Source organism: Sardina pilchardus, chromosome 4 (assembly GCF_963854185.1).
Source record: "Sardina pilchardus chromosome 4, fSarPil1.1, whole genome shotgun sequence".
Lineage (NCBI taxonomy): Eukaryota > Metazoa > Chordata > Actinopteri > Clupeiformes > Clupeidae > Sardina > Sardina pilchardus.
This window is the reverse complement of record NC_084997.1, coordinates 5,714,198-5,735,777: the sequence shown is the minus strand read 5'-3', so window position 1 is coordinate 5,735,777 and position 21,580 is coordinate 5,714,198. Positions and strand designations below refer to the sequence as shown.

General features: G+C 41.9%; 1 protein-coding gene across 1 annotated transcript; it reads right to left on the bottom strand.

Annotated features, from left to right (window-relative positions):
- Window positions 1–1,979: 1,979 nt before the first annotated feature.
- Window positions 1,980–20,715, bottom strand: vwc2l (von Willebrand factor C domain containing 2 like). Its single transcript, XM_062533606.1, has 3 exons — window positions 20,332–20,715; window positions 10,100–10,229; window positions 1,980–2,125 (listed from the first exon to the last, which is right to left on the bottom strand). The coding sequence occupies exons 1-3, from the start codon at window positions 20,713–20,715 to the stop codon at window positions 1,980–1,982; spliced, it is 660 nt and encodes a 219-aa protein (XP_062389590.1).
- Window positions 20,716–21,580: the final 865 nt, after the last annotated feature.

Sequence of the window (21,580 nt, the reverse complement as noted above, 5' to 3'; positions counted from 1 at the left end):
CCTCCCTCCTGTACTGCAAGTTTGAAATTGAAATTTACTGCGAGCTGTGGGTTTAGGCTGGCAGGATGAAAGGGAGCGTTTCTAAATGCAGCTTTGAGGCAACCTCCATGCGCCGGCGTTTCCCTTGTTTCAGAGCTCCCCCTCCCCTCCCCTCCCCTCCCCTCCACTCCTCCCCACCCAGCCCCACTCCACCAGAGCTCTTGTCTGCTGGGCTCCAGTGTTGAGAGCAGAGGCGGCTAATTCATCACAGAATATTGCCTGATTAAGGGAAATTAAAGGAGCCAGCTTTAGGCACGCTAATTGCTTAAATAACAAGTTCAAGCTGTTACCCTTTAAGAATATTTTTGTTTGTTTGGAATTAGAGGAGAAAAACAAGGGCATTCTAAATGAATAGAGAGCACTGGAGGTTGATGCTGTTGATGCTGGCTGATTATCAAATGGCGCGTGTTTCACCATCACACAATAGATGTTTGAGGCATCGATAATCTGGAGGTCTCTTTGCACGCTCCTGCTTATCCAAGCAACAAAACAAGCAAACGAGCTTTGAGAGATCCAGCGCTCAGTGTCGCTATGACAGTCACTGCTCCATTTCTTTATTTATTTTGTTTCTATCATCTGTGCTCAGTCTTTGGCTTCTTTCTATCTTCCCCACCCCCGAAGCCCATTGTCTTTATATGCAGATCACCTTCAATCTCCTGTAGGTCAAAGGTATCTGAAATACTTCACATATATTTTGTGAACATTTCTCCTGGGCTCCATAATTCACAGTTGAAAAAATTGACACCAGCTCAGATAAGCATTTAAGAGACTTCCAAAAGACAGCCAATTAAATTTGTATGAGCACAGCACACCACACCGCATTTAGTTGAGATGGTGCACGCAAATAAATGGTCAGGTTTGACCGAAATGACCAGAAACTGCTGCGGTTGCTAACAACAGCATTGAGCTCTTCCTCTAACTAAGTGTGAAGGCTCTTATTTACAGCATCACCTCTCGCTGCTCTCCTCCCTACCCCGTCTTGCCTCATCTAAGCCCCTCATCCCCAGCATTAAGTGATTCAGACTGCCTTTGTTCTCTTATTTGTTCTTAACAAGTACTCTCCTCCAACTCCCCACAGGAGATCCACATCTTAAATCAACCATGAAGTTCATATGGGCTTAGCATCTCATTTGACACAAAAACCTAAAGCATATTTATAGTGAATATTCAGACGCGCGGCTACTGATTTTTTTTTTTGAATAAGTGCTACATTAAAGATTCCCTCAGATCTAGGGGCACAAGCGAGTACAGTCCCCTAGTTTAGAGGGAGGTGTGCTTCCTGACGATGGTAATGTGCCACTTAGAAACCAGGACACTTCATGTTCTCCCTCCCCACACAGTGTAACTCAATCATGTTGCACAACAGTCCATTGTGATCTTTGTCAGAAAGATAAAGATATAGTACTCTCCCCTCGTTCAGCACAGCTTTGACACTCAGAACAAGCAAATGACCTACACAGAACGCATGGACATCAGTGCTGCGGCAGTAGTAAGAAGAGGGACGTGTGGGTGAAATATACAAACATTGTGTGTGTTTTAAGCAGCATAAGCAAGTCATAAAAATGTGCCAGTAAATATTACAGAAAAAATAAAGTCTTTAGCGAAGCCCGCCACTTGGATTACTCCACGCTTTGAAATGATGGGTAGTGTGTGTGTGTGTGTGTGTGTGAGAGTGCAGGCGTGTGCGCGCGCGTGTGTGTGTGTGTGTGTGTGTGCGTGTCAGTTTCAGCTCATTCAGCAATCTGTGTGTAGACAAGAATTTGTGCTCCTGCCAGTCAGTCCATCAAGTCTCTCGCAAGGGGAGTGTGTCCCTTGTTCCGATGGAGCTGCCTTGCGATCCACCTCCTCTCTCCCCCTCTCCCTCCGCCGCTGCGTCCGTCGCTCCGTCCCTCCCTCCGTCCGTGCGTCCGTCCTCTCCCCCTGCGGTCCTGGGCGAGTGTCTACGACTGGCCGTTGAGGCACTCGCGGCGCAGGCACTGCGCGGGCTTCCACCAGTCCCCACTGTGGCAGCGGCAGATGGTGCAGTCGTCCACCTTCACTTCGATGCCGGCTGGGATGATCGTTGTTCCGGCAAAGCAATTTGGACCTGTCACACAGGGGAAGAGAAAGAAGAGACTGGCTGAGTGTGAGCGTGCGAACGGGTGAATGGAAAACTGACAGAAAAAGGGAGACAGAGAGAGAGAGAGAGAGAGAGAGAATTAAAAGAGAGCGAACACAAAGGGTGGGGAGAGAGAAAAAACACAAAGCGCTCTCGGGAGGCTCCTCTTGGAGGGAATGGCATGGGAGCGGCGGGAAGGGGACCCTGGGGAGTTCTGAAGTCAGAACAGAGGAGTGGGATCTTTTCATGGGCATGCACCGATGGGCTTGTTTTTGCAACACTAAAGCTCTTTCTCCTTCCCTCCCGCGCCTCCCTCCCCTGACACAGAACACTTTGCATTCTAATGCGCTGCAAGCTGAGGACGCTGGCAAGTAGCCGCGCTGGCAAGTGCACTGGGCCCCGGCTCTGGAGCCGCCCCTGCTCAGTGCTCACACTACACAGGCAGCAGGGAGCTGGTGTTAGTCGCACTAGTCTGCATGGGCACCTCCACAACACAAAAAGCTATCCCTTCCATTTCCTCCCAGCAGCTTTCAAGCTTTGCAAACAGTTCAATTGTGTTGCTGCATGAAACCAGACAGACTGACTCTCTTGATGATGATGCCTTAATGGTGCTTCTAAGTCATTCTCTTCTAGTGTTTTGTCATGAGAATAATTCAGTTGGATTGTGAAAAATGAGAGGATGTTAGTGGGAATATTGACAACATGGCTTATCCATCCCAAGGCACACACGCCAACAAAGAGTCTGAACTTTATCTAAAAGGCACCATTGGTACAGTACAGTACAATAATCCAGATGTTATCTCAAAATACCTTAAAGATACACATTTGATAAATAAGTATTGTTATTGAATTGTTGTGAGTATTGAACGGGTATAAGTGCATTTATTCACTCATTCATTGAAACACAATCCTGTTTGATTGTTTTTATAATTATGGATGGTGTTAAAGCAGGAGGTGTGTAATTGTCAGAGAGCATTGTCATCAGTAAGACCTCAGTAATATACTCCAGGGGGGTTGTGGGTGTAGAGTTAAGACAAATATCTGCATCATTAACCAACTCTTGAATGAAAATGATCGACGATGCCACAAAGACTATTCTTAGGAATGCCACAAAGGACTTGCTCTCCTATTATGAACATCATCCACACCAAAAACATTTTGTATAACTTCCTGTTCTTTAAGATGCTGCTGTGTCTTATACAACTGCAGGCACCAACACCTAACCTTTTATTCAGTCTCTTGCTCTTCAGTGCCTCGTTCAGTTCATTTGAGTGCTATGGGTTTCACATGACAGCAATCTCCTCCAAATTGGGTACACTTACTTGAATGAATCCGGCATTTGATTTGGTGTGTGATCTTAGTGCTTTGTCTACCATCTACAGTAGAAGTGCTGGACTCTCTGATGAGTATTACATTTACACACTGATATTCATACATATTGACAGAATGGTTTGGTCTGTCACAATTACAAAACAAAATCGATTATTTGGGCCGGCTGCAATCATTTTGCGTAATAGACTGATTTATTTCCATTCCTCTGTATAAACAAACTGATGAAAATAATAGAAATGTCATGTTTCCGAGCATATTTTTTTGTCTGTGTCAGTGCTCTACAGTCTTAGGTCTGTGTAATACTATATATTCAAGTGATTTTGCAACTTGCAAATGTGCAAGTTTTGTTTGCAAAGCCAAAAATGTAGACATGTACAGTATTCTCTAGGCTATGTATTATTATTATTATTATTATTAGTTGTAGTAGCATTATGTATATATTCCGCTGTTAAGTGTCAATATATTCATTAGGGCCATTCCTCTTCATAAGGGGTATGTGCATTATTAAACTATTGTTTTGTTTGGATTGTGCTTATCCTAGTGGCACAAAATGAACAGAAAAAAAACTATTAGATGTTTAACCACAGTTTGGTTATACAGCAATAACAGTTCACAACCGTGAACTAAAATTGCATTATATTGACAGCCCTAAGATTTAAAAAAAAAAAAATGCTTTAAATGTTTTAAAGATACTGTATAGTGTTTTCATGATTTATTTAGTCACTTATGAAAAGCTTTCAAATAGTCTCCTCCATTATCTGTACTTCTCTTGGAATGAGAACATCTTGTAGTTTACTCAGAAATACAACATCTTGTAGTTTACTGAGAAATACATAATTTTATATCTGAAGACACCACAGCATATCATATCTGAGTGTCTGAATTATCTGTGCTCCATTTTGCTATCACTCGCTCCATTTTCATAATATCACTCTTCCATTTTGATATGACACAGATTCATAAATGTTCATGGTCCCAGGTGTTGGATTCAAACATAAACAAAGCAGCTGCCTTTTTAATGGGCCGATTATCTATATACATTTACAGGTTTAATTTAATTTAATTTACAAGTACAATTTCTGGTACACAGCAGGCCTTGTTTTGGAGAAAAAAATGTTTATAAAAAAGTATTGGTTCAAATACTGTGACATTAAAAATACATCTCCCCAGACAATGCATGCACTTCATAATCACACATTCTCATTTCAGACAGTAACACCTGTTGTCTGTGAGGAGATTAACATTTTGGTTGTCCAGAGGGCTTTCTTTACTGTTTTTGAATCTCACTCAAAACCAAGCAGGGATTTCCACTGAGTGGAAACCAGGATAAAAAAGTAATGAACATAACTTGGTCCCCTAAATAAGCCCCTGAACACGTTTTTGCCTCCAATTCACACCAGAGCTGCAAGTCTATATATAGCCCGAGGCTGGAAGATTACCACTGATTTTTAACTGCAGTTGTTCAGACAGACATCATCCCGTTTGTGCCAGACATTCTGAAGAGAGATTTTCCATGTGATGTCTCAAACTGTTTGTTGGGATTTTAATATAAACAATCACTTGTTCAGACACCACTGAGGGGTGCACTGCGAGGAGCTAGCACGGCTGAAATCCAATTGATAGATCCTCCCGGGCGGGTGGCATGATGCACATACTAAATTCTAAACTAAACTAACAAGGAGGCCAGCAGCGGTATGACTGGCATGAAAGCAAGGACACATTATCCCTTTGCCATGGGCAAACTGTTATCCTGCCAGCCAGCCACACCAGGTACCCTTAAGTAATCCACCTGACAACCTTATTGACTAATTGTAGACAGAATGATGACACATGACAAAATATAGCAATCACTGTTGAAAGTGACAGATTACAGTTTACACTGTCTATTTCAGTCTAGTTTATTTTTCTCTCTACAACTCTACACGTAAAACCTACTATTGCTCACACAAACTGGAAAATGCCTCAAATCTACAGCAAAATGACAAACAGACAAACAACAATTCTAAAGCAAGCATTCACCTCACATTACGGACATTTTTGTCATAATATGATATTTTGGACCTAAAGCTCTTCTGTCTTTCATGGGCTTTTATGTAGTATATTACCATCCAAGTGTGAAAGTCATCTACAGAGATAAACTGAAATATACAGTAAACATGTAAGCAATATTGACACCAAAAATAGTGTGGGTTTAAAATATATATATAAAAAAATGCTGTTGTGAATACAGTACTATACAGCCTACAAAAAACACCAGATGTACCTGGTGTTTTGGAAAAAAAATGTTTTTGCCAAAGACAGAAATGACTGTATTTCCAAAGAAAATAAATTACTGACTACTGTATGTATTCATAGGCCTATAGACCCTTTCAACTGCAGAGACAAACATGTGTGTTTCTAAGACATTTCCGGATGCACAGAAACCAATTAAGTCCAATTAATTTCCATTTCAAAGTATCTGCATTGGTTCTGAACATTTCAACTGGATATCCAATTGAAATCCAATTGAAAGGGTCTATACTATATACAGTATAGAGTACGTATATTCTTAGTTCTATACTAAGCCAAAGGTAAGATGGTGTACAATAATGAGTGTTGGTACACTGAGGACAGAGAGTGTACATTACAGTGAATATTATGTGGCGAATAACTGTGCCATTTGTTTATAAAAGCTTGTGTTTGGTTGAGAATTGTGTGTGGTGTTTTGCAAAATGTGTTTTAGGAAATTGACATTGAAAATCAGTTTATGGTTTTGCATATTTGGTGTGGGGTTATGATGTTTTAGAAAATTGTGTGACAAGCAAAGATTTTGCATGTAAGCAGTTAAAAAAACTGTAATACAAGAAATGACCTTTCACTTTCCTTCACTCCACTGAAATAGTATATCTGAATGAGTCTGTCAAGAAGGCATAAAGTCGTAAACAGAGTAAGGCAGAGGTTTAGCCCAGGCGTTTTGCACTCGTTTTTGGAATGCTTTGAGGAAAACATGACAGCTGCCTGAATGTCAGTGAGGACTGACTGTCACTTGACATGCTGTCAGGTCTCGATCTCTGCAAAGAGAGCCGTGAAAGAGAGTCTGATTTAGAGCAACCTGGCAGCATCTGAGATTGCACCAGGTGTTGCTAACTTATAAGAAAAAGAAAAGACAGTGACAGTGTAAGGTCAGACAGGGCTTCTTATTTTGGTAACTTCTGAGAGGTGTGAACTATCATCTGGGAGGGGGGGGGTAGTTGTGTCAGATGTCATAACCCATCTCATTTGCGGTCTGTATGCCCATTATCTAGCATGACTGCAATGATCCTAGATAAGGTTTGCAGGGAGGGCTGGAATTTTCTTGCACACATCTTCTGGCCACAGTGTACTGTCATAGCGTTGTGGGAAAAGGCTTTTAAAGCTCCTTCACTTGTGCCAAATTCTCCTTGCACTGAGCGGCCAGTCTGCCAGACCCAACCAGGTCTCCGGGGGGTGGGCACGTCAACAGGCCCTCCAAAATGCCACCACCGCCAGGGTGTCAGTGTGTCCTGTCTGCCTGAATTAGTGTGCTCTCCAGCTTTAGGCAAGTACAAGGAATAAGTAGTGTGTGTGTGTGTGTGTGTGTGTGTGTGTGTGTGTGTGTGTGTGTGTGTGTGTTTGAACATGTGTGTGTGTGTGTGTGTGTGTGTGTGAACATGTGTGTGTGTTGGTGCATTTGTGTGTGTGTGTGTGTGTGTGTGTGTTGGTGCATTTGTATGTGTGTGTTGGGACTAAGGGGCTGCAGGGCTCTGCATGCTGCACCTCACAGCTCCTTTATGGGCTCTAATGGGGGATATCAGGGATGTAGGTCAGAAGAGGGCTTGAGGGTTCTCAAGGGGAAATGGGTTTCACCCATTCAGAAAGCCACAATTAGCGTCTGGGATCTGGGATGTATTTACCTCTATATTTATTCATTTGCTACCGCTGTATATGTCTCACAAGGTCATCACATGAGAACTTATTCAAAATGGTAATGTGCCTTCTTTGAAAATGGTTTCTGGATCCAAGATAATTTTTAATAGGATATCAAGCACATCCATTAGGTCATAGCAAGGCAGGAACATTTGTTATTATCTGGAAAATATGTTTTTTGTTGCTCTCAAATGTTCTCCCTGGCTGAATAATTAATACTGTGTGTTTGTAGCCAGAGGCCAGAAACTTCACTGAGAGAGCAGCACTGTTCACCCCTAATGCAGTCTATGCAAAGTAGTCAGGCAGATAAAGCAAGGCCGGAATGTTAACATTTTAAACATTGCCTTAATAACAGCAGTGGATACAATATGTTAAATGCAGTTTTAGGTCCGTTAGTGCTCTGAGAACTCTGATAATTCAGGTGCTATAAGGTGCTATAACGAGATTCCATCTACAGCTGTCAAGTAGATTATCTAAAAGGCTTTCATAAACTCTGAAAACTCAAAAACTCAAAATGCGACCTGGCATTTTGTGGTGGTAGCATGTAGCGCAAGCTAAACTAGCTGGTTTGTTGCAATGTGGTAGTATGGTGGCAGCATGGAGTGGGGTGTCTCCAGGACGCTGGTTTCACTGTTAAGCCTTCATGAGGTGTCGTGGGCCTAACTTAACGAAACATCGGTGAATGAGGGTGCCCACTTGATAACTCCAATGACATGCTGTATACCGTATACTGCTGTGGGATTGGCCATTTGTCTTGTGTTTGTGACCATTGGTTGACAGATTGGTGGTTAGCTTGCTTCTTTAAGTTAATTTTGGACAGGGGCTTCTTAATGTGTTTTTGCCTTGGATTTTGGCACAATGGATTTTAACATCTAATCCTGTGTATTAATGTAATGATGACTAACGTCATCAATAGAAAAGTTTTTAGCTAATAGCTATGAAAGCTTTTTCACATTTTTTTTACAGCAGACTGGATAGTTAAGCAACTGGTTGAAATGACAGACAGTTATGATGGTATCTGCCATTTCCATGACCACATGTCAATGACACGAATTAACACTGTGATGATACCAAAACGAGTTGCCTATTATAATAATATTGTATCTCATAATCTTAAACAGTCTGGCTTTTTCTTTCACTTCCTTCTGCTTCCTCAACCTTGTATTTGCAAGCAAATCAGCAGTCTTGCAAGATTTAAAATGATTGGTACCTTAAGTACAGCTAGTGCAATTTTGTATTGACTTAATGTAAAACATTTTCCAGGACCATAACAAAAACAATTAAGTCATGTCACTTTCAAGGTCCAATCACAGAATTTATGAGGCAGGCTGTATATTATGGCAGCTACTACAATAACCAGCCAACATACGAGTAGCACTTTAGTTTATGAGGTGGGCACAACCATAATATACATCAAATATACCCAAAGAGGGTGTGATGATGTTTATATAACCGGTGCTATAACATTTATTGGTTAACATGATGTTGCAATATTCTACCTAAAATATATCAGGCACAACTGTCTCATCTCAGTAGATGTGTTTTCAGAGGGCTAAGTCAATGACTTGAGCTGTCGTGTTATTATGGGGGTTTCCATAAGCAAGACGTGATGTATGAAGGTTAGGTCAACATGGCATCATTTGATCATGACCGCCTCCGACATTTGTTACAACACAAACATGACACAGTTATGTCAGTCTTGTTGGAGTGGATCACAATATGATAACCCATGATCATCCCTGAGCCATTCAGTTGAAAGGAACACTAGTTATTTGGACTTTTCCAATTTCACCATCACAGGCCTACCTAAACAGGCGTGAGAAGCCTCTTACTCAAGACAAAAAAACACCCTCCATGCAAGGTCTGCTCAAAGCCAAGTTTATTGATTTAGACATGCTTGGTTAAAGTCACACTCCTACAATGATTGCTTTGTTTACAGCCTCCCAGTCACTATTCCCAGTCACGACCACTGAATTACTGAGCCATCATCTAGCAATGACGGAAAGGGGGCATTTCCTCCCCAAATGTAGCCTGCTGTGTCAAATGATGTGCCCTGATGCAGTGTTGCATAATCAGAAGCAATTGGAATCCTATAACTGACTTTGGAACGGGGCATTGCAGACAAGGACTTCAGACCATGTAGAGGTATAGGATTCCCTGAGGGGCAATTAATCCCAATTAGGATGTTCTGAATCAATGGGCCAATGTTTACTCTACAGCCTATCCACAAGACAGCATAAAACTGTTCATCAAACCCGAAGGATAACTTCAATGATTCATTCAAGTACTAAATGTTATGATTTAGCCACTGTCATAACAAGCAGCAGCTCCATTCTGTGTTTATTTGGTGTGTGTGCGTGGGTGTGTGTATGTATGTATGTGTGTGTGTGTGTGTGTGTGTGTGTGTGTGTGTGTGTGTGTGTGTGTGTGTGTGTGTGTGTGTGTGTGTGTGTGTGTGTGTGTGTGTGTGTGTGTGTGTGTGTCTGTTGCCGATTATGTCTTAGCTCTCCTAACTGACACAGTACCCTTCAGCTTATATGCTTTACAGTAAGCAAGTGGTGCTACTACTGCCATTCAGGTAGAACCACTTGGACGTTCTTCATTTGCTGTTTCCCAAGTGCATTACCATTCATAAAAACTCAATTGACCTTCACCAGAAGACACTCTCATGAGCCACCATGTGCACAGGCGGGTGAGTCATCTTACCGTTTTTACAGATGGGGCAGCACTGCTCCGGTTCATAGACAGGATTGACGCACTCAGGCACGGCACAATCAGCCACCACACAGTGCACCTCATTATTTGGTTCACAGCGACACCACTCACATGGCGAGGGCTGAAAGAAGGGGAGAGACAGACAGAGCGAAGTACGTTACTGGTGAGTCAGTCAGCCAACAGCCCTGAACGCTATATGAATTGGCCCTAAAGAGCAAGGTTGTTGAGCTTTTTATAAGCAGCCACTGCAGATGAAAACTTGTGGGCGTGACTAAATATGGCACATTCATACAATGGATTTCATGTGTGCATGTTCATTTAATTTGCATTTTTTGTCTTTGAAATAAATAACCATTTAAATAAACACAGTTGCTTACATTCACATGATATATTTTGGATGTATAATATTGACATCTCCTGATTTTCATTTTGATCTGTTCCATTTCCCTGTAACACCGTAGTAGAATTTACACTTAGTCAAAACATTTGTAAATTACAGACCAAATCCCTATGGTTACTAGTGACTGAATAGCCTCATTATTATGAATGATGTGTTTGAATGAATCACTTTCATTTGTATTCATATGAGTCTTCCAGTGAAAACAAATTACCGAATGACTAAGTAAGTGTGTGACACATACGTGACTTCATTTAAAATAATGTTAGTAACCACACAAATTGCAGGCTGTCACTCTAGCTTTTCCCATGTTTATGGAAACAAATGGATACAAATTTAGCAAGATCATTTCTTGTAAAAACAAACAGTATCTTTCTCTGGAGAGAGCACATTATAATATCCTGACATGATAACAAAAACACCTCTCTGCTATCTCTGTGCTTGTCCACTGTATTTGCACAGCTATGGGGCATTTGTTTGTATGATAATGTTTCACACAGAGCTGCTGAAGCCCCCTCAGTCACCCCACTCGTGCTGCTGGGCCAGTGTCTGGCTTGATATCACACTCATGACATAGAGCTCTGCGCAGACATGGGTATGTACATGAGATGTGAGGCCACCATCATTAGTCATCCTGGGTGTCTTGTGGCTCTATTGTGCGCTCTGACATTTGAATATGATTCCCTGCGTGATAAGTGTGCGGTGCAGAATGAGAGTGCCGTTGCGTGGAGCTCGCCTAAGAGAGCGGGAGACGGAGGTGAAGTCAAACGCAGACACTGCTGCGCCACTGAGGGACTGGAGCGCCTGCAGGAGCACCAGCCCCATGTGCTCAACTGGCCCCATGTGCTCAACTGGCCTACATCCTTAAGATTAAAAAAGCACAATTACCTCAAATCAGAGAAAGGTGACCACAAAAAAAAAAATGGAATGACGCAAATCCACCCTAATATCTGAGTTCCTGTGTCCTGTGGTATTTCACCAGTGAAAATCACCCTGTGCTGAGGTCCTGTAACCTTTCTGGCTAAAGTGTGGCAATTATTTGGAGAGTGGCTGTTGACTCACGCACACGCATGATGCCCGCGGCGGGCGCCTGGGAGTGGGATTCCTGAGGATGAAGGTCACGGGTTTGGGTAGCGGGGCAGCGGGCACGGGGCAGACTCCAGGCAGGCAAGGAATTGGCCACGGCATTTAAACTCTGAATACAGTGTAATTGGCACACTGAACACTAATGATCCTCTCTGTTCACTGTCGATAAGAGCATCGCACCCCAGTGGGGTTGGGGATTGTGAACTTGCCCATGAAGATCATCTTTAATTGCACTGGGTTCGCTGGCGAAGCAACACAAGAGAAACATTTTGGCCAGTCTGGGAGATAAACGCATTCGTGGGTATATGTACAGCTCTGCCTCTGTTTTAAATAATTACAGATCTAAATAGTATGGTTTGCTGTAATAAGCGATTCAGATCAGTTAGACCATACACTAAATTATGGAACAGAGTTGGTCTGGGGCTTAAGAAATAATGTAGTCTGATACAGAATGCCATAAGTGGAAGCAAACATGAGGAATGTGCCCCGAGCATCTGGGTGAAAACGAGCTCACTCATGCAAGTACGAGAGAGAGAGAGAGAGAGAGAGAGAGAGAGAGAGAGAGAGAGCGTACTGTAGTCCTGCTTTATCTAGTCTCTGTTAAATAAGAACGGTGCACCACATACACTCAGATAGATGGACTATTTCTACTCTCTGCTTCAGAGACAAATGGAATGAAGCCCATCTCTAATTTGCCTCAGCATCTAGTATGGATTAAACAATGAAAGATATAAACAGCATACTGAAAGTTTTTTTTTTTTTTATTTTAATTTAGGATTGGTCATGCTTCAGGGTCCCAAGTCTGCATCATAAATGTATTCATAGACTTTATTTGAAACACTATCGATTACTATTTCTAATCAACTACAATATTTTTGGAGCAATTTCTGAGCCACACAATATGGGTAGCTAAGAGACACTATATGTGCCAGGCAACTACAGAATCCTCTGATCATGCTCCGTCAAATGCCAAAACATTCTCAACATGTAAATGAATATGGTGCCTAGCTGACTTGAGCGCTTTGGATGACAGCTTTTGATCCACTGCCAAATGTCTAGAGGTGAATGGCTTCTAATCACGCTAAATGCACACCGCAGACACTGGATTTTACACACTGTACTGGAAGCCATTTCTAGTGTGATGTCTTTTTGTGGTCCAGCTTCATAATGCAGCATAGTCATCTTTCAGACTTGTGCCATTAAATATGCAAATATAACATTTCCCTGATCTACCTCATCTACCAGTTGGACACATATAGAATACAGAGTACAGTTTTCAGAGAGTATGTCCTGTAATTTAGCCCCTGAAGTAATTGGATGAAATCACATAATTATTCAAGGTCATGATTCCATTCTGTACTTTTTGTGCAGCAAATCTATCATTGTAAAGTTAATCAATAAGCTGGCAAAGTGAACTTGTTGAAATCCCGTGACGACACGAGCATATGCAGTGACTGTGCATGATCGCACACTAAGGGTGGAAGACACTAACTGCAGGACAAGCTGGGGAAGGTGATGCATGCATTTAGTGTGCACATAAGCTAGAGCTGTCACATTTTCATTTTCTTCCACCTTCCCCCAGTCAGAAAATTAAAAGCCAAAGATATATGAGGGGTGAGCTAGGTCTATTTCACACCTAATGCAAGGCTTCCAGTAACTCAAGAGAGGCCTCATGAAGCCGCGGGGCTAAATGTGCATTATTCAGGAGAGAGAGCCGCACACGCCGCACACAGCTCAAGTGCTGCATTCTGTGGACTGGCAGGAGGCTTCAGGCGCTACAGTATAGGGAGCCAAGGATGCACAAAGGCCTGAAAGGCGCAGCTGACAGATTGCCATATACATTGGGAGGGAGGTTTGACACAACAGCGCAATATGGCTGGCATCTGAAAGTTGCTCTTCATCTGCCTCAGTCTGATAAATCGTACTGCTGTTGCTCCTAGTTATTGCAGTCTGGATTTGTGCTGCTGTCAGACGGAGACTACATTCTATACTGTACTCTACAGTCTACAGCTGTTGATCAGCTGGACAGAACAAGTGTTGCTATTTCTGTTGCTATTTCTGTTCATGTCATTTAACAGCATTGAGACTAGAAATGTCTCTCCATAACCAATTAATTTGTGCGCATGAACAACTGACATTCACCTTACAATGCTTAAAATATAGACTCCAGTTGACAATTAACCTTCTTTTAAGTGCCTCTCCTCCACTATTGTCAACAAATGTTCAATTTTCAATTAAACTACTCTGAGGACAAACAAACAAGTGTCTATTACATTCTGTAGCACGGCGTGCTAGCAAAATCCGTAGTGGAGGAGCTGACCCACTAAAGACGGCCGGCAGAGGATAGGCCGGGCAGGACTGAAGTGGGTGCTGTATGGGGACAGCTGGATGTGAGTCAGAATAACAAAGCAATTTGTCCACTTTGTTCAAATTCACCTGAGCGCTAATGAAACTTGCTCAGAGCACAGTCATAAGCTCCAGTTCACCAGATATCTTTGGCCTACTTGTTTGCTTTTAATCAGGTTTTCAAATTAAAAGTATGCTTTTCCCTCCAGCAAACTGGATTGGAAAATCAATTTACGCAACTCATTTTAGACGCTTTTTATAGCAATTTCCTCACATAGGTGTCAGTGGTGAATAGGAGTTGGTAATCACAGTATGATGTACAAGCTGTAGGCAGAGGTTCAGAAAGAGCAACAGACAGAGAAATAACAGGAATTACATTTCTATTGATTAACACCTCGTTATTACATTATAGCATTGTTGTTTGCTGCCAAAGGTCTTTACGGCTTGGTTAAAGACATCAAGTGTGGCATATTAGTGCCGTTAGCTCTGCATATATGGAGTGTGATCACTGTCGCTGAATTCTCTCTTCCAATATGAATATGCTTAGGGGATACAAAGCATCATACTGCAAATTGTTCAGTAGTTCTACCAGTGCAGTGAAAACAATGCAATCCAAGTGTTTAATGTATAGCTTGTGGTAAAAAGCATATTTTTTGTAATGTTTATATGGGTAAAGTGCATACTTTGTACAGTGTATGGCAATTGTCCTGTAGCTCAATTAGTTGGACCATTAGCAAACAACAAATATTGTTAATTTAGTATAATATTATTGTGAACATGTATACTGATACCAGTTCTATGATGCCGTGGATAGCAGCATCTACTGGATTCTACATGGTTCTTAGCAAATGCTTTTGTTCTAAGCCACTTACAGTGACATTAATAATCAACACACTCACATTTAAGTGAACAGTTTAAAGTAAAGTAATGAAAAAATATAAAATGCATGTTTGTTTGTTTTTTTAAAAAAAATAACCATATGTAAAAATGTTAACATAATATAAAAATGTATGTGAATCATAGCAAGTATAGCATTGGTATTTTGAAGATGGGAAATGTCTTATATTAGGCTGAGGAAGGTAATCAACATTTTGTCCAACAAAATGGCTATTTACATTTTTTAGCTCAGCCGACTTGCCTCGTTTATAACATCCACATGACTAAAATGTCCAAATAAATCTTGATGAGGCTTCATGAGGCCATGAAAGATGATTGTATTGCATGACTCATTTCCACGATCATTTGGAATGATCTATTGTCATGTGTTCTATCAGTTGATGGAAATCTGCTGGGTTACAACAAACAGCTGGCAAACAGCATGTGACCCAGTGTTGGAACAGTTGCTTCTATTGAAAGAGCTGTACCCCAGATGATAATACAGTGTCACTGCCACGTTGGGTACAGTTTTAGGGAAACATGATTGTATTTGTCTCAGAATATTATCGTCAGCATCTTCTGCCTCCTCCCTTCCTGTCTTCTCTTGCCTGTCCAGTACACACTCTAGTGAACAGCACTCAAACTACTACAGACATACAAACACATGCTAGGACAATCTGCCCCCCTCCCCCCATGATCATCTTTCTTATTAATATTCCTAATGGCTCTTTAATTCTTTAATGACTCTTTCATTAGCAGAAAGACCCTGGGTCTTTATGAGAGCGCTCTACTGCTTTAGAGTCCTGTTGTCCACCCCACTAGTGATGACCATGGAGATGGGGCTGCTGGAGCTCACATCTCGGCCCCAGCCTGTCCACTCACCCTAGAGCTCCGGCTCCGCCCTCGCATCGGCCCAGAGGCTGGGGGTGTGGCAGCAACAGTGGTCCCTTCCTCAGCCGGTGGGGAAGTCTGTAGGTGAAACACCTACCAAGGGTGAGTGGCAAAGCTCCCAGGGCCATCTGAGCACAACAGTGTTCCCAATGATTGATCTTTTTGTCTCGAGTGGAGAAGCCGGTTTGGGATTTACAGCAGACAGCCTACTTCTCCTCATTACCACAGACTTCAAAGTGAAGGTCCTGAGAACCGAACTGTTGGCTGTTCCACAAACAAAATCTACTATCATCATCTGCGTAAGGTGGTTGTTAGACTTATTCCAAATAGGAAAAAGAGAACCAACCAACTGCTGTGCCAATGTAACATTTCCACCAACTCTTTGTCCGTAACAATGTCTAGTAATTTGCATTTGATATAATGAAATGCCCTGGTGCCTTGGTGAGCGGAGCTGAATGGACTCTCTTGGGATGCTGAGATTCTGATCTCTGTGGGACTCCTCCCTTTCCTGCAGAGCCAAGGAAACGCGCTGCTCGGCAGAAAACACTACGGTGACAGCTGAGGAAATGCCAGCGTGGCCCATACAAAAGGTTACCCTGTCGGCTTCTCGTAATTGGAGTTGCTATCAAGAGCCTTGATGCCCTTTGATTTCCATTTACACAGCTGGTCACCATTTCTTATTCTTACCCCCCAAAAGGGGCAAAAACATTAAAGATCTCGATTCCTGCATTAACTTCACAGCTGATAAATAATTCCTTTATTAATAATTAAAGTGCCTTTCAATAATCCCGGGTAAGTGGTCAAACACTATTTCTAATTGCTCTTTTCTCCTTCTTTCCCTGTGTTCTTTTCTTATACTGTAGGAAACCAGTGCAAGTTGTGTGAATTCTCTTTTCAAACAAACTGTCCTCTGTTGTTTTCAGCAGGTTTTCAGCAGAATAGGAGTGTGACGTGTGTGACTGAAGAATCTATCATTTCTCATGGCATGTGTAACACTGCTTGACAAACACCACAAGGGCTAAATGCAGTGCACTGTAAAGCTTCACTTTGATATCCTTCAAGACCAAATGCCCAGTTTGCTACCTGTTGCATACAGTAGCTAGAGCACACAGACACTGTCATTGTACAGCATACTCTGTTCATCAGCTCATCAGGGCATTGTGTTCATTAAGAAACTGATCTCTAGGACAATCACTGAAGCATAATCATATGCCATTGATTAGATCCACCAAGCCACATGAGAGCTTATGTTGGTAATTAACAAGACAACAAGTGCCCAAAATCAAGTTATCTGATTGCATGTGTCTTATGAATTTTGATTTCCTCAGTGCTTCCGATATGCAAAGACAACAGAAAAAATCTGTTGCGTAGTAAATAACATTTGCTAGCCCTGTTACTTGTATTAAAAAAATAATGAAGTATGACCACAATATTTTTTTAACTAATCAGATAGGTGTTGACAAGGCCAGGGATCACTAAGCCCCCATGGTATGGCCCAATCAACCATATGCAGAAGATACTACTCTGCTCCTTTGATTTGTGAACTGGCCCTGCAGCTTTTGACAAATCAGAATAAACACAAGCGTCACATCTAACTCATTTGTACCTGCTGAGGTGTCAGCTCCACTGCCAGGATGAGTAAATAGCAGGCGTGATTACAGAGCCCAGAATAGTACAACTGAGTCTTTGGCAGCTCATTGAAGTTTAGTCCAACAGTCCCTCCGTCCAAGATCCACATCAAATGACAACTGGCAAGAAAACAAAAGCTTTGCTGCTGTCTCGCTCTGATTGTGTATATTGAGCCGAAAGGTACACAATTCATCCAGAAGGTCAGAGGACAACCACCAAACGGATCACCAACACTACACCAGGACAGCACAGAAAACTGAGAAAATGCATCTTTATCCCTGTTACCCTGAATCAAGTATTTTGCAGGTTAAATATATACCTTATGTACAGACCAGACTGCATGCCTTTAATGACATTAAATAACGAGTAATGTTATCAAGGGACATTGTCATGCCATCATATTATTATTAGGCTATTATTATCATTTTAAATACTCAGACAGCCTGTTCGAGGCATCTTGTATGTTCCTCTAAATAAATGATAGGTAGTGAAATTAGGTGGATGGCGTGTTACTTCTGCATGATGTGAGCTCTTTGTTTGTATCCACAGAGCAGCCCAAATGTCTGAGGTATCTTCACATCACGAGATGACAGGAATCTGCCATTTCATTAGAACAAGAGCATCAAATAGGCAGACCTTTGGCTAAAATGTCACATCCAGGATAAAGGTTGATTTCATAATATTTCATTCTATAAAAAAAACACACTTAAGACCAGAAATTGAATGATGTCAAACATTTAGATTCAAAAACTGAAATGTCAAATGGCTAAATTATTGAAGTGGTCTCTTCTAAAAAAAGAACGATCACTTGAAAGTAATAGCCACTGTTTGACAGTTGTTATCCATTTCAAAAAGCAAATGAATTGATTAAAATGTGGCCAATCGCCCTCATGAGGTGACTGCAGCTTTGCTGCTGATTGAGGCTCATTGTCAGGCCTCTCCTGTAATCTATGACACCTCTTGTTGGCTAAATGCAAATGAATGTCACAGATGTACACACAATATGTCTGTATCTGTTTGAGGCTGAGCTGACAGTCTCCTCTGAAACTGTAGCAGTCTTTTTGTTCTCTCTCTCGTGCATGATTGATTGGCTTGCCATGCTCATGAAATCAATATGAATAACCCAAATCTAAACCAAAATGAAAATGCAAGCTGATGCACACAGAAATCAAATGGATTGCTTTGTCAGGTGAAATGTCTCCTCCAGCTTGACTCTAATCAAATTCTGCTTGATGTTGATTGATGGAGGAGAAAGTGCAGTCTCCCCAACCCTAAAAGTAACGGAGAGGAATTTATGAGCCCAACTCTTCCCCACTCCCAACTCTATCCCTCTCTCACGCTAACATCTTGAGAAACCTTTTAGTGTCCTAAATCGTACTTTCAAACATCACTGCTGAGTGTTCTAGTTAAACTGGGGCGTTCTCCAGAAGACCACCCACAGTGGTCTTTCAGATCCTCCATCGCGTGCTCTCCCTTTCTCTCCTCTCTTCTTTCTGGCAGCAGGCACTGGGTGACCAAAGACTACAAATGAATAACAATGCACTGTGATACACTGATGGAAAAGAATGCTACAATTCCATCAAATGCTGGTACAATACCACTGTTGCCGTTGGGCTGTCTATCTGTGAAATAAGTGAAGCTACTTCAGCTGCTATTTGCAGTAGTCCATTGGGCAAGTTGATTTGGGGGTATTTAATCAGCTGCCTGCCACTAGAGTCCTGGTGGAGCATTCCGAGCATAAGGCTATGTGGTGCCCTACTTTTCCAATTCTACTCTCATCCTATTACACACAGCAGTGTATACCTGTTTACTACTGTATAGCTTGGATCAGTCCAAAACATGAAATTCCAATATACTGTATAGCGAGTAGGTTTTCACAACAAATTTGTGTGATAATGAATTGAATTTAGGCTAAATTATGTTTGCATATATCCCTGTATTCCAAAAGGTTTTGAGTAGATGGACCTATAACAATGTTTCAATATGTCAAGAGAGAAAAATATCTGTCTCATGTTCGTCCAAGGTGTTACAGTCAACAACATTCCCTTTGGCCTCTAAAACCTAACAAGGCAATCCATAATATCCTTTAAAAAAAATAATAATAATAAAAAAGTATGGATCAGGATTCTAAATCTAAAATCAAGCATCTTGCTATTTGATCAAGTTCTGCCAAAATAGCCACTTGGTTCTGTATCAGAAACACATCTAAACAAATCTGGTAACTATACCATCTCTGATAAGACTTGCACACTTCATGTGGTGATTCATCATTTATCATGCTCCACTCCAAATCCCTATCCAACCATTACTACTGGCAATGTAATACACTGACTAAGGCCTTAGACAGTCCGCTGTGATAAGCAGGTGCAGAGGCCTAACTGGCAGTGTGTTGCATGAGTTGTTGATCAGATGGTTGCTCCATCACTCCCGGTTGGCAACAGAGCTGTGCCATGTAAACACCATTATTCATGCTGAAAACGTAATTGTAGGTACCTTATGCACTATACGCAGGCAACAAAAAGAACTACATTATAGAGGACTGTGCCCGAGAGATTCACCAAACACGAAGCTGAAAAAGCAAAGCATTAAAGACAGAGCCATCTCTATTATCCCTGTTAGTGTGCTCCAGTGCTTTCTATGTCCACATTAGTTTAAAACAGACCAGACCAGATGTCTCAAAGGTGTCAGATTGTAGCTGATGAGAATGATCTCATAGTGTACATCTGCAGTAGGCCTACCACAGATCTGTCTGCCTAATATGAGTCAGAACCACGCAGGCCTACACTGTTACTACACACGGGGTCAAAATCTGTTCATTTACACTAGCATGCATGCTGTAACTGCACTTCTAATAAACATAGTGTAGATATATAATAGGCCTGTTGATTATAATAGGCCTGAGCTTATGTTATGTTGTGAAGAAGCTGATGTTGTGTGAAGTTTGAGCTATAGCTTTGAAAACATGCTGAAACTAGATATTAACAGATTCGAATCCTACCTTAAACTCCTCAAGGATTTTGTAAGTCTTCCCACGGTATTCACAAAAGTTTTTGATCTCCTTGCATTCTGGGCAACATCCGTTGTGCTCCACCTTAGTGCACTTGGGGTGTATCTTGGGACATTCTGGTTGATCACAAACTGGTCCATCCTCTGTACACACGCACGGACAGTTCGAGTGCCCTGGGAAGAAACGCTCTCCGAGTTTGTACACAAACCCACTGTCATCCACGCAGCCTTTCCCCCTGTAGTCATCAAAGATCTCGTTGTTGAGCGTTCGCTCTGCCTCGTCCGCGGCGTAGTCCTCGGGACTGATGGAGGCTGGGATGGCAGCGGCGTTCAGGGCGAGGAGGACGACGCAAGTCGTGTGAAAAAGAGGGCCCATCCTTCGCCGCGGCAGTCCTGTCACATTCAACAACAAGTGTTAAGTTCTTGTAGGCCACTGTGTCCTTTTCGGCGTAGGGCAAAGGAATGAATTAGAATAAAGACCATATTTTCGATACGTTATGAATAGGCTACAGCAGGCTAGGCTACCTTCTTTGAGATTTGTGGTATGGAATGGATGGTCGTAACATTAGTAGACTAGTTCATCAATAGTTGAAACAGCAGGCACCTTTGGATTTAAAGTCCGCGACTCCAATCCCATACACTTTTCAACTTATGCGAATCGTTACTCATTCATCTAGGTTTCTGATGTTTGTGCTAAAAAGGGATCATCATTCACACGGTCCTTTCAATGGGAAATTAACAGAGTGGCTCGGACCGACCTGTAAACAGGTTCAACTAATCAACATCACCCTTTAACAACACAAAAGGGAGGGGTATAACATGATTGGCTGCTAAAATATCAACAATCTATTGCGAAACAGAGGCTTAACCGCGGACTGCATAGCCTACATAGTTGAAAGATATGGGGAATCGTATTGAAACACTAAATAGGCCTACAGAACAGCAAGACATTGTAGACAATGGGTTCAAACGGTCAAATCTACCCTCAGTTCTCTCGCCTTCCTTTCATGAGGACATGAAGAGCCAAACAACCAGAGTCCCATGACACCCTCAAGGAAAGGTGGTATAGCCTAGCTCCCGTTATTATGCAGTAGGCATTAGACATTGGTTTCGGGACTAACCCACCAATAATTGTAGCGGTAATATAGAAAACTGTGGCTTGTGGTTAATTTTCTATTTACACTATTCTTTTTCTTTTTACGACTAAGCACAACTTCAACCAACAAGAATAACGGAACCAA

Coding starts and splice junctions, on each gene's coding strand:
- vwc2l (XM_062533606.1), bottom strand. CDS start 20,715: ATGGGCCCTCTTTTTCACACGACTTGCGTCGTCCTCCTCGCCCTGAAC. Junction 10,230..20,331: donor AAATCCTTGAGGAGTTTAAG/GTAGGATTCGAA, acceptor CCCTTCTTTCAG/CCCTCGCCATGTGAGTGGTG. Junction 2,126..10,099: donor CTGCCCCATCTGTAAAAACG/GTAAGATGACTC, acceptor CCTGTGTGACAG/GTCCAAATTGCTTTGCCGGA.